Raw genomic sequence first — 14,359 nt, 5'->3', positions numbered from 1 at the left:
GGTATTAGTATGGAATTGGTGTTGTCTGTCCGTTAGTAACTTTTTTCATATAAAACAAGTATCGTTGAAAACGATGGATGCTCCCTTGTTTGACCTTGAGTAAATCTATTATTAGCCTTGGTGAAATTGACCTTGACGCCAGTGACCTCAAACCTCATCAAAAGGTAGAGGTCCATGCAAGGTACCTACATGCCAAATATATAAGAGATCGGTAAAATATTGAAGGCGCTATGAGAAACTGTAACAAAAAAGAGTGACGGAAAATCTATTATTAGCCTTGGTGACATTGACCTTGACCCCAATGACCTCAAACCTCATCAAAAGGTAGAGGTCCATGCAAGGTACCTACATGCCAAATATGTAAGAGATTGATTAAATATTGTAAGCGCTATGAGAAACTGTAACAAACGTGTGACGGAAAATCTATTATTAGCTACGGTGACCTTGACCCCAGTGACCTCAAACCTCATCAAAAGGTAGAAGTCCATGCAAGGTACCTTCATACAAATATGTAAGAGATCGTTTAAATATTGAAGGCGCTATGAAAAACTTTTACAAAAGTGTGATGTAAGAAAGGAAGTAAGGAAGGAAGGACAAACTGGCAACTATATGCTCACCGAAAATTTTCGGGGAGCATAAAAACACAAAAATATGATTTAACCTTACCTAGACGTATGTGAATTGATGACCGAAATATTTTGCGCTCAGAGAATCGAGTACGAGATCCGCCATTGCTCCTCATTTCCGCCATTCTGACTTTTGTTGGGTTTGATAATCCCAAGGTTCATGCCACACATAACAAACCAGGCTGGCTCTTAATTAATATATATCCATTTATCCAAAATGAACATAATTGCTATTCAAATCCAATATTCACCTTTTCCAATTCAACTACCATCTTCAATGATCTATAACTCATTTACCTGAAATGAACACATTTTTTAACATCCATAGCTAATCTTAATACCCTCTCTTCACGCTTTATTTACCAATTATCCACCAAGATAATTATGAAAAACTTAACACGGTTTATGAATAATCACTATTACATAGTTTCACCTTGTAGTATCGTGTGACTTTCTTTCAAACTGTTACGCAAAGAAAACAAATATTGACTGGTGAATAATCGAACGTAATCAATCGTATCTCTTACCAGTATCATGACTTGTATGATAGGATTTAAAAGATTTACCACTTCAAAAACTACCAAAAAATGATAACAATATTCTGTACAATTTAATCATAAAGCAAACACAATGTTGTCTGAGGAAAGCACATGTTTAAACAAAATATATAAACTATGGAATGCTTCCCAAAACATCCATGAAGATTTGTCACCAACACAAGCTAAATGGTGCACCTTATGCACCACAGACAACTGTATGTCTTATAAATACATTCCTCCCAGAGTTTATCACATAAGTTTCATTCCTTGTTCACCAAACACAGTATGTTTTGCCCTTTAAACCACTGCTAAAACATCCGTGTTCATGATAATTATTAACCCAAGGTATGTGTTGTTACTTATTTTAAACACACGTACACACATGAATTAACAGTAATTATTCCCGCCACAAAAAAGCTAGCTACCTGTGTCAGTTCACATAATTATATTCTTACTACTGGTAAATATTATCAATGAGGATTCAATGACAATGTTATTTTAACTGGTAGGGCTACTGTGACAGTTTTGACAGACAATTCATTTCAAAGGCACATGGCTACTAATAATAGATACACTCCTCATCTGATGTAATTACGCACTATACTTCTGTCATCAATGACTGAACAATGTGTGCATGTGATGAGTAAATTCATTATGCGTATTCACAACCAAATCTCCCATAATGAAATTATAACACATTAATTGATACTGGAGTGAATTATTATACCAATTAACAAATAACCAGGCACCGACATTAAACATACATGCAAATAGTGGATGCGGACTTAAATAATTATATATTTGACAAATTGGTAACAAAGCTGTTGGGATAAGATTAAAATATTGTGACTATATGTGTTATGACTTAAAGCAACACACCTTGAAATGAACTACATGGCATAGTAAATTTAAGTATAAATAAGAAACATATCTAATCCATGCCAATTATAATATATCTGGTGGCTACAAAGTAGAAATCCGTCTTTTTTGCGCTTTAAAGCTTAAAAATAATCGTGTTGGTCGAAATGGACGTATACGTCTCAAAATCCTACTTTCGGTTTTAAAAGCGGTACAGTTTGAAAAATAATAAATTACTTGCTAACTTGGCTATATATTTCATTTAATCTATGCCAATTAGAATATATCTGGTGGTTACAAGGTAGAAATCCGTCTATTTTGCGCTTTAAAACTTAAAACTAGTCGCGTTTGTCGAAATATACGTATACGTATAGAAATCCTACTTTCGGTTTTAAAATAAAAAATAAATTACTTGCTAACTAGGCTATAGATTGAATGACAATTTTAAGCACTTTCAAATTGCATCTATATGTATTAATAAACATGTATTTAATTTCAAGGTGTGTGGCTTTATAAGGTCCTGGACTTTATATTTCTTAATATGCGGCAGTAAACTTTACTTATCCTTGAGAGGAACAGGACATATATTATGCAGATATTATCATCTATCGAACATCTTATTAACATTTTATGTTGAACAATTATCGTATTAATTAATTAATATTTATTTTATTTTACAGATGAAGTTAATTATGAAGCAGGACTGTACTGTACTGAATAGATTCTGATACTGTACTAGTAAATTGATACACTAATTGTCGAAAAAAGACTTCATTTTTCTTAAACATTATAATTACCATCATCACAGTATAAATCCATACATGCTAAGTATACCATCAAACACTAATAGGAAATCTCTTATAACCCACTGTTAAGAACATCTTTCAAGCTTTCCAAAGAATAAGGAAACATTTCAAACACAAGAACCACCTATTTGCAGTGCATATTGCACAATTTCAACATCGACCAATCAAATACCATTAATATGTCATGCTTTCAAGAAGCATCTACTAGGAAATCTTCCATCTAAACCAAACACTACGCTGATAACACATTATATTCCAAACTTTTCTTTACAATAGTCTAACAAATGTTCAAATTTTATTTAATCTACTTCTCCATAGTTTTTTAAGCCATAGACCAATCAAATACCAGTTATATTTCATGTTTTCAAAAGGCATCTTCTTAGACTCTTTAATCTTAACCAAAGACTACAATGATGAAACTTATATTCCAAACTTGTCTTCACAATATTCTAAAGAATGTTCCAATTAAATATCTACTTCTCCATAGTTTCTGAAGCCAGACCAGTCACATTTAATACAAATGACCACTGACATTTAACTTAACATTGAAATGGCTGCATGGTGTCCATATGATTGTGTGTTGACATTTTGCCCATTTAAAGGCCATTTTTCACAGGAATACATTTCCACCAGATATAGTACTTCACATGTATAAACTGGTACTGTTATGTCAGTATCTTCAGCAGAGGTATTGTTGTTTCATTATCGCATGGATATGGGTCTGAATGGACCACCCTACGTCCCTGTATCCCAGCTGGTGGTCCCATCATTCAAAATTGTCTTTATTAGCAGAATTTAATACTGACATGATCATAAGCAAGGTAATTTCTACTATATTATGGACAAAAATCACCAGAAAATTGCACTTGATTCAAGATATTGCTGACCATTGATTCAAGATATTCCTGACCATTGATTCAGGGTATTGCTGACCATTAATTCAAGATATTGCTGACAGTTGTCAACTTGATTCAAGATATAGCTGACAGTAATGATTCAATACATGTTTATTGGTTATAATAGTTTCAATGCATTGCTGGCAATAAACTGACAATATTGCTTAAAGGGGCCTTTTCACAGATTTTGGCATTTTTTTAACTTATTCATTAAATGCTTTATATCGATAAATGTTAACATTGAATCGTAAAAGCTCCAGTAAAAAATCAAGAATAAAATTAAAAAAAGGAAAAGAACATTGCCCGGAACAGGTTTCGAACCAGTGACCCCTGGAGTCCTGCCAGAGTCCTGAAGTAAAAACGCTCTAGCCTACTGAGCTGTTCCGCCAAGTACACGTACTTAACGTATTTTATACCTTATATAAGCAATCTTCGTAGTTTCACAAAATTTAACGACAAAAACAGAACTCTCCAAATTATTCAATCGTTTCGCGTTGCAACGCTTTATAATTTTTAGGTTTTAAAATCGTCAAAAGATGCATATAATGGCTATATTAGACCATGGTAAATGTTCAGTATTACTGTTTCCTCACAATTATCATAACTAAAACGAAAATTTGCGAATCTGAAACAACTTTTTTCAATTTTGTCAATTTGCCAAAGCGTGAAAAGATCCCTTTAAGATTGATTGAAGACCTTGCTGAAAATTGATTTAAGGTATTGCTGAAGAGCAATGCCAAATAAATTGACATAATATTTTTCAAAGATTTTAAGGTATTTGAAACACCTTATTTTCTTTCTTTTTTTGCTATTTCCATAATATGTAGGATACTTTGTTTTTTATGTATCTTACCTATAGGTATATCATTATGCTCAATCACAACTGGGAACTGGCTGTTTATGTAATGATGCTTACAAATTATACAATCCATAATTACAAAAAAATGTGTGCCCCCAAGGACTGGCAAACTCAAACACTTGGCCATCCCATGAGGAGGATTGATATCAAGTAAGGAAGTGAAAACTCAAGATCAAATGAAATCATTTTCATGACATCTGAATATATTGTTCAAAAGCCTGAGGCTAAATTTCAACAGCAGTTTGATCCATGTTGCTTATGGCAATTCAGAGAACAAGGGAAGTTACTACAAAGATAAAGCATAATGCTGACGTGAGTTACTTACCTTGGAACCTCATGAAAACAAGTTTAAAAGCTCATAAATTTTATATTAAATGAGCAGTTTTATGTATGTCTTTAATATGTGGTGAAAACTGTGAGAAACTGACATTTACGGATAAAAGCGATTGACCAATACCAGTTAAATAGAGCTTTTCACGTTTTGGTAAATTTACAATATAAAAAAAAAAAAAGATTCGCAAATTTTCTTTTTAGTCATGATATTTGTACATTGTGTATTATATCAGTAGTACTGTACATTTACCTTGCTTTAAAATATCCATTATATGCATATTTTTTACGATTTAAAAAGATGAAAATTATAAAGATAGACTTTTACTCCAAGGGTCACTGGTTCGAACCCAGATGAGGATTACTATTTTTCTTTTTTTTACCGGAGCTATTTACTTCCAATATTTACATTTATCAATTTTAAGCATTTAATAACAAACTTCAATATATTCCCAAATCTGTGAAAATGTCCCTTTAATATTAAATTCTAATAATATTTCATGGTTCTTTATATGTTTAAGTTTTACAAATAATTGGTATTTGCATGCTAGCTTGTGGTTATTTACTGTTTCCTGTAAACACCGTATTATGTGAATTGGGAATAAGACATCAAACTGGGAATGGACATCATTTTGGTGATTTTCTCAAACAAAACTATTCATTTCATGATCTACATATATTTTTGTAATATATTATCTATAATTTAAGCTTAATAAGAAATTTTCCATGACTTTTTCATTAACAGTGAATTTGTATCATTTAAAGTGTATTTTTAAACTGTGTCAATGCGCGGCATGGACACAGTTTCATTTCACGAGGATTTTTTTTTTTTAATTAATAAAAAAATCCAGTTTTTAAGTAAAATCAATTTAAATGATGCTATTATATATGCAAGTATATGTTTTAATTATAATTTGTAAAACTAGATAAATGCAACATATAAAACTGCATATTATGCACTTTTGATAAAACACAATTTATTCCCAAATTGATGTCTTATTCCCAATTCACATAATACAGTGTTTGTAGATGATTTATTTGATTAATTTTACTACAACTGTACACTAGGATGTTGAATTTTTAAAAGGAAATTAAAAAATACGCAAGTGGTTAAAAACTATTAAAATACTAAAAAAACATTTATTGTGCATCACCTCATTATGTCCAGACTTAAAATTCTCAACTAAGCGTTTAATCAACACATGGCAGACAACTCATGCTTGATGGAGTGCAAGCTAACTATAGTTTGTGCCCTTCTATTATAAATGCAATTCTATGAAGTATGGAAGGACACTTTCTGTATGACCATCTCCAACATAAGGACATTAAGCTTAAATCATTATTTGTTTATTAAATTTAAGTAAAATCACTTACTTAACAAGGACTTAAAATATGTCAACTAACCCCCCCCCCTCACCCCCTTCAAAAAAATAATGAAAAGTGTCAACAGTCAAATGATGCAAACAATTTGGGATGCAAACAGTCATGCTGAAGAAAGCAATTAAATGAACAATTAATGAGAAAGACAATCAACAATTGATGTATTTTTACCAATTAACACAGACAATTGATGACTCTTTAATATCCTTGAACATCACATGAATCATAATTGGTTGTTTCCTACACCATGATTGAACAGGATTTAATTGAATCGTTAGTCATATATCAGTCATAGGAAATCAGTTATTGAAACCAAGGACAATTGATATGCACCTACAATATATTGATAAGGAAGCTATATCTAAGTCTTAAGTTTCAAGTAAATTGTATATCTATATTATATATTTGTGTGGCAAGTTTATTTAAAAGAAAAAAATCGTAAAAATTTATTAAAATGAAAATGTTAAATATTTAACAGAACATCATAATTATGTTTGATTGCTTCTAATAAAGCAAGTCACATGTGTATAAAATGAAAAAAAAAATATTCAGTAGCTATCCAAAAAGAGTATTTCTTGCATTAATAATTGTTCAAATCATAATGTTGGTTGAGTTTTTAGAGGAATAGAGTTCAAAGCCAAACAATGCAGTGTGATTCCCACATGCCCTGCAAAATTGTGTTGGTATTGGTGAATATTATTGCTACTCCCATTATCCCTATACCTCTGATTTAACCCTTTACCACTTAGATACCTATTAAACCGTTTACCACTTAGATACTAATTTTCACACAATTGTAGTCCCTTAGAAAGTTAAAATTAATGAAAGGCTTTTCTTACTAGAATCAAGTTTTTAAGGCTTCATTTCCAACCCTTAGATACTCATGAGCAGCAAACAGCATAAAACCTGAACAGTATTCAAGTGACTCGCAGGCTGGTTTTATGCTGTTTGCACATAGCCATTTTCACTTTGCTTCTATTAAGTGGTATGTGCATGTGTTACTGGTATTTGCCAGCTTTCTTAACACTTTCAGCACTGGAACCGAATTTTAAAGGCCTTTGAAAACAGTTTGGATCCAGATGAGACACCACAGAACGTGGTGTCTCATCAGGATTTAAACTGTTTGCTATTCTGATAGTATTTTTTGAAAAAAAAAATGAAGAAAGTGCTAATTTTAGAAATTCAGCAGACGACCTTTCAGCAGACGAAAAATTTCCCAGCATGCAAAGGGCTCATAAAGTTTGAGTACCACAGGCTAACAGGCAAACAAGAGGGCCATGAAAGCCCAGTAGTGCTCACCTGACTTTGAGAAAAACCAAATTGTCCAAACTTGACATTGAGTCTTTGGACACATGTGACCCAGATTTTTACTTGACCTAGGTATTATCCAGATAAACATGCAAACCACTTTCATAATGAATGACATAAATGTGTCGTCTATTGAAGTGAAAAAGTTTTTGTTAGCTTTGACCTGGTTGCCTGATGTTTGGAGACATGTGACACAGTTTCAAACAGAATTGAGTCATAAATGTGCCATGAAGCATGGTCAAAAGGTTTTTCTAAGATTTGACCAGGTGAGCTAGTTTGATGCTGGTAACCCAGATTATAACTAGGCCTGGAGTATTGGCAAAAATAATTCCCCCCCCCCCCAATACATATCATTTTTTAAAGCATTTTATATTTATATAAAAAAAATGCAAGAAATAGCGTAAACTAAGGTATCTGATCCAATACTGGTACAAGTTTTTAAAGCAGGACCTACAGTTTACTGTGCATACTTTTTTACCCTTATATAATTATTCCCAAGTTTAAACTATTTTCAAATGGAATTGTTTTTGTTTTGTTTTGCACCTTGTGGCTCCTTTTGTTCTTTGGGTTAATCAACATTCACATCAACTGAACCATTCTAGATTGAACAAAGGTTTGTCTTTATTGCTCTTAAAAAAAAACTGCATGACACTGAAGTATGCAAGGGTTTTAATGTAATGCACTGTTTTTGCAAACAAATCTTTCGAAACCATTACACAGAGCAATTGTAAAGCTTGTGTGTCGCCTAAGTTGACGTTTTTTTTGCCATTTGAAATGTTCTTTGGGGCAATATTTCAATTGGCGGTAACAGAACACTCACTTTGTTCCACAAGCAAAAGGGGTTAAATTTCACTATAAATCATTCTCAATTTATTTACTGATTTTATCTTTAAACAAATACGATGGTCTCAGTAACAGGAGACCATAAACCCTCTGATAAACAAAATGTACGATCCACAATTTATAATCAACCAATCTATGATTACAATACGTAACACCTCATGTACAATATGACTTATTTCATGCGTACTTTCACCCATTTCAGACAAAACATTCAGATAATCTAATATTTCTGAAAATATATTTCTTTTCTTCCACTTTCCTGTGCCAGGCGTCCCTTGTCAGAGATTGCTTTTGGAAACTAATTTGCCATGAAAAGTAAAATCCCTAGATAAGATATTCCTTAACAATTATACTGTCATTTGCATGTAATGATCGGACATTACGCATGTTTATCGTCGACGGTCGTAAGTAATGAGTGAATGACTAATTACTTATCACACATGACTAAAATATAAACCAGATACGGCACCATGAATACAAGTATAATTTAAACGTTAAAAGTTTACTTATTTTGCTATTGATATATATTCGCATTGCAAGTAAAACCTTAAGAAGTTTAAAGACAAAACTCTGTAACCACTCATAAGCTACTAAGTGTAGAATAGACTGGTGAAATGTCCAAACCAGTCATTTAAAAGTCAACCAGGGGGTCCAAACTTGATTGCCAAAATACACTCTTGAAAGCAACCTGTGCATGGTGTATAGCAATAAAAGTGCAGACAATAAAATCATTCCAAACAAAGGAAACCCTAGTCACCTTTACAATCAGGAATCAAAGTCAATTACTGCACAAGACAAGGACATGACATTCCTAATGAACTTGTTGATTTTTTGAGTCTCTTGTAAATGGCAGGCATGTTCTACATGTCGCCAGATATGCCAGAGATTTCACGCCAATGCACCTACTGTTTATTGTCAAGTAATAATACTGTCTCTTGAAGTTCATACTTTTGTTTAAAATATCTTAAATATTTACAAAAAGTCAATGTCTCATGGAAAAAGTATGGTAAATTTAAGTGCATCATATTTTGCTTGCATGTACAAATATAACTTCAAAGTCATTGTCAATGCTTCTTAATTGTGGTAAAAAGATTATGATTGTAAATGTAATCTATTAACATTGCAAAAAAAAGTTTCAGCTTTTTTTCTTGTGTTTAACCTTTTTTTTGATGATTCACTACTTTAATTAAGAATATGCATCACATGCAATTATCAGCCCAATCTCTTCATTCTATTTTTAGTTACAAATGTATTTCTTTAAATTAATTTAATGAATATGATCATATTTATGAAAATAATAACAAACTTCAAATGTAGTTCAATGAATTTAATGGAATATAGTGAAAATGTTCTAAAAATAAACCAAGAATACCAGAAACAAATTTGGGCTGGGACAAAAATATTAGGGTGAGTTGGGTTGGCGGAAACGTTCATCTTTTTGGCCTCATGTCTCTTTCATACAACCAGGGCTTTCTTTTAAACAATTCCCATCTTTTGAAAGCGTTTAGAAGATTTTAAAGAGAGGTTAATTGCTCTGTTTAATTTTTCAAGGGAAAGAAGTAAGGATTAAGTGAGGAGCCATGAGTGTTACACCTTATTTCTGGCACTAATGTGCTACAACAACACCAGAGTTTGCTGCCTTATGATTTAATGTGTTTGTATGTTGTTTTTTTAGTTTATTTACAGGTAATCGCTGAGTCTTCACAACTACCTAACGTGCTGATCTCTTATTGTGACCTATCAGGGGAAATATTTACTTTTGAGCCAAAGTAGGTCAAATTGACCTAGGCGGCCCGGGTTTTCGCAAAAATTTTTTTTTAACAAATATAGAGAATAGTATAGCATCATTTCTCTAATTATCATTTTATAGATCTGAAATTAACAATGATCATTAGATCTATAAAATGACTGTACGGTGGCCAATGGGACCTTAATGTTCGCTGGTAGTCATCATTTTCATCACCATCATAGCCATCACCATCATCACAATTCTTTTTATTAGTATTATCCTTATTGCCATCATCACCTCATCACCATTATTATTATCAGTATGATAATTATTACCACCATTATTATTTGTATTTATTTTTGATTATTTATGGTTTGTTTATTAAATTGTGAGTTTTAATACTCAGTGCTGTACGCCCCAAGAGAGGTGTTGGTGGGGGTTTAAGCGCGATAAAGAAAACGCGCCGATTCCAGAAACGTCCCTGGTTCTTTTAAGTGCCCAGTGTAAAGCACCAATACACTGCACCCTCCTTTAATGTACCTCCGGGGAGACATGCCTTATGATTTAAGGGACACTTACAGGTATTTATATCCCCTACAATTAAGTCAGTAAGTAAGTGGGAGGTGTCTCAATGTCCATTGATTAGTCTGTAGACATACACTTTTAAGAATTCCTTCACATTTAAATGTACATTATTACAACTTAAAACTTGCATGTACTGCACAAATCTGTGTATAACAAGCTTTATAATTGACAACTTGTTACTTATAACAACAGGGCTAAAAATGAGAATGTTGAAACTTGACAGAAAATATGTTACTAGGTCACACACAAAATTTGAAAGCGGGGGGGGGGGGGGGGGGGAAATATATAACAAAGGTACTCTAGTAAGATGACATCAAATAACCAATTATCGCTTCATCGACCATTGAGGTTTGTTTAATTCAAGTAACCCATCTCTTTGAGAAACAGATGTCTTCAAACTTGATACTTGTTAAAAAAAAACATGCAAATACTATCATGTGTATTCCCCACCCATTTTGAAATAATCTTTAAAAAATACCTCATTTATTTTCTGATTAACATCTGTGAGATAACAATCAGCGGTGGTTTGATATTCCATTGGAACCAATCGTCACATTTATTGACAATCAAACAGCTAATTTAATTGCTTACCAATACAGGTGTTTGATAGTTTAACTCATTTACGGTATTTCTTTTGTTTGTGTGTGTTTAGTGATCATCTAACCTCATCTAATCTGTTTTACAATTTGGTTTTTTTGCGATATTTCCTAATTTAATCTGTTTCTCAATTTGGGATATTTGCGATATTACCTCATTTAATCTGTTTCAATATTTTGGAAATTTGCAATATTTGGAAAATTTTAAACACAAATTATGTTAATGACCTATTGATATTTGTAAATTTTTCAAAGTGCCGTTGTTTGTTTTCAAATTGAACAATGTTTGTTCAATGTTATAAAGTGTAAATATTAGTTAATAAACCTTGACCCTTTAGCATGCCCTGCAGATATACTTGGTCAAGACAATTTATGAGTCGGGCATGTAATTATTGGTCAATTATGTTGACATTATCTATATTTTTGAAATCTCTGTACCCTCTCACTCTAAGTTAAATCTGAAATGCCTTTACAGGGATTCAATTAGAGTCCTCCCAGTCTGAGTAACTAATTAAATCACATCTGATGTTAAAGTTGTGAGGGCAGGTGTTGGTTTCAAGTGGGGGACATATTCAGTATAAAAAAGAAGACACATGTGTCCCAGAAGTTTCGGATTATCTTGACTTAATTAAAAAGTTTATCCTGTAGAATTTCACTCCTTTATTTGTACAAGATTTCAGCTGATTATCAGGAGTGGATTTTCTGACAGTGTCAGCATATCAATATGAATTGTAATTGCTTTAATCTTGTACAGCTTCTTTTCTCTTATTTGAACAACATTAACATTTTTTGTGTGAGAGGTTGTTCAAGAACAGAAACCCTGAGTTTGCACCACAAGTTGACCTGCAAATAGATAAAATGTAAATGTTGTGATTGTTTTTCACGTTTCAGAAATCATGGTCACATATCCCTCGCCATGAAACCAAATCCTGATGCAACAATGGACAGACTACATGAGGCTGCATTTTACAGCTCAACCACCTGTTCACAGGACAGACTACCTGGGACTGTATTTTACAGCTCAACCACCTGTGCACAGGACAAACTACCTGGGACTGCATTTTACAGCTTAACCCCCTGTGCACAGGACAGACTACCTGGGACTGCATTTTACAGCTCAACCACCTGTGCACATGACAGACTACATGATGCTGCATTTTACAGCTCAACTACCTGTGCACAGGACAGACTACCTGGCACTGCATTTTACAGCTCAACCACCTGTGCACATGACAGACTACATGAGACTGCATTTTACAGCTCAACCACCTGTGCACAGGACAGACTACCTGGGACTGCATTTTACAGCTCAACCACCTGTGCACAGGACAGACTACCTGGGGCTGTATTTTACAGCTCAACCACCTGTGTACATGACAGACTACCTGGGACTGCATTTTACAGCTCAACCACCTGTGCATATGACAGCCCACCTGGAACTGTATTGTACAGCTCAACCACCTGTGTACAGGACAAACTACTTGGGACTGTATTTTACAGTTCAACTACATGAGCACAGGACAGACTACCTGGGTCTGTATTTTACAGCTCAACCACCTGTGCACATGACAGACTACATGGGACTGTATTTTACAGCTCAACCACCTGTGCACATGACAGACTACCTGGGACTGTATTTTACAGTTCAACCACCTGTGCACAGGACAGACTACCTGGGACTGTATTTTACAGCTCAACCACCTGTGCACAGGACAGACTATCTGAGACTGTATTTCAACCACCTGTGCACAGAACAAACTGGGACTGTATTTTACAGCTCAACCACCTGTGCACAGGACAGACTACCTGGGACTGTATTTTACAGCTCAACCACCTGTGCACATGACAGACTACATGAGACTGCATTTTACAGCTCAACCACCTGTACACAGGACAGACTACCTGGGACTGCATTTTACATCTCAACCTCATGTGCACATGACAAACTACTTGAGACTGCATTTTACCTCTCAACCACCTGTGCACAGGACAGACTACCTGGGAATGCATTTTAAAGCTCAACCACCTGTGCACAGGACAAACTACCTGGGACTGTATTTTACAGCTCAACCACCTGTGCACAGGACAGACTACCTGGGACTGTATTTTACAGCTCAACCACCTGTGCAATAGACAGACTACCTGGGACTGCATTTTACAGCTCAACCACCTGTGCACAGAACAGACTACCTGGGACTGTATTTTACAGCTCAACCACCTGTGCACAGGACAGACTACCTGATACTGCATTTTACAGCTCTACCACCTGTGCACAGGACAGACTACCTGGGACTGCATTTTAAAGCTCAACCACCTGTGCACAGGACAGACTACCTGGGATTGCATTTCACAGCTCAACCACCTGTGCACAGGACAGACTACCTGGAACTGCATTTTACAGCTCAACCACCTGTGCACAGGACAGACTACATGAGGCTGCATTTTACAGCTCAACCACCTGTGCACAGGACAGACTACCTGGGACTGCATTTCACAGCTCAACCACCTGTGCACAGGACAGACTACCTGGGACTGCATTTTAAAGCTCAACCACCTGTGCACAGGACAGACTACCTGATACTGCATTTTACAGCTCTACCACCTGTGCACAGGACAGACTACCTGGGACTGCATTTTAAAGCTCAACCACCTGTGCACAGGACAGACTACCTGGGACTGCATTTCACAGCTCAACCACCTGTGCACAGGACAGACTTCATGAGACTGCATTTGACAGCTCAACCACCTGTGCACAGGACAGACTACCTGGGATTGCATTGCACAATGCTAACCTGACCCCACAGCAGAATCCAGCACATGGTCCTGACTCAACCTGTGGCAATGGTAGACAATGGTATCTGCTTTAGACAAGTTAATTAAAGATACAATAGTTTTTCTTTCCAAACCCTACAATGGTATGATTCATACCCATTGACCACAGGTCAGCTTTGTCCAGCTGGACTTTTCAATGTTTAAATCCATCTTATCAGTGGATACCATCTGT

The 14,359-nt window shown here is 34.7% G+C and overlaps 2 protein-coding genes across 3 annotated transcripts in view; one reads left to right on the top strand and one right to left on the bottom strand.

The window, feature by feature from the left end:
* Positions 1–2,857, bottom strand: part of LOC127847358 (myosin light chain kinase, smooth muscle-like) — a 65,933-nt gene extending 63,076 nt beyond the window's left edge. Inside the window, exon 1 of one of the 2 annotated variants that reach the window (XM_052379216.1) lies at positions 2,821–2,857. In XM_052379216.1, the coding sequence (XP_052235176.1) occupies positions 2,821–2,842 (22 nt within the window). In that variant the 5' untranslated portion in view covers positions 2,843–2,857. Of the gene's footprint in view, positions 1–666; positions 1,477–2,820 lie in introns of those variants that run through there. The other variant, XM_052379215.1, reaches the window with a different exon arrangement.
* Positions 2,858–12,488: 9,631 nt separating this feature from the next.
* On the top strand, positions 12,489–14,151 carry LOC127849280 (uncharacterized). The gene is made up of 2 exons (XM_052381997.1): positions 12,489–13,121; positions 13,489–14,151. The coding sequence occupies exons 1-2, from the start codon at positions 12,489–12,491 to the stop codon at positions 14,149–14,151; spliced, it is 1,296 nt and encodes a 431-aa protein (XP_052237957.1).
* Positions 14,152–14,359: the final 208 nt, after the last annotated feature.

The sequence above is a fragment of the Dreissena polymorpha genome, chromosome 10, assembly GCF_020536995.1.
Source record: "Dreissena polymorpha isolate Duluth1 chromosome 10, UMN_Dpol_1.0, whole genome shotgun sequence".
In the NCBI taxonomy this organism is placed as follows: domain Eukaryota; kingdom Metazoa; phylum Mollusca; class Bivalvia; order Myida; family Dreissenidae; genus Dreissena; species Dreissena polymorpha.
This window is presented reverse-complemented; position numbering and strand designations above follow the sequence as displayed.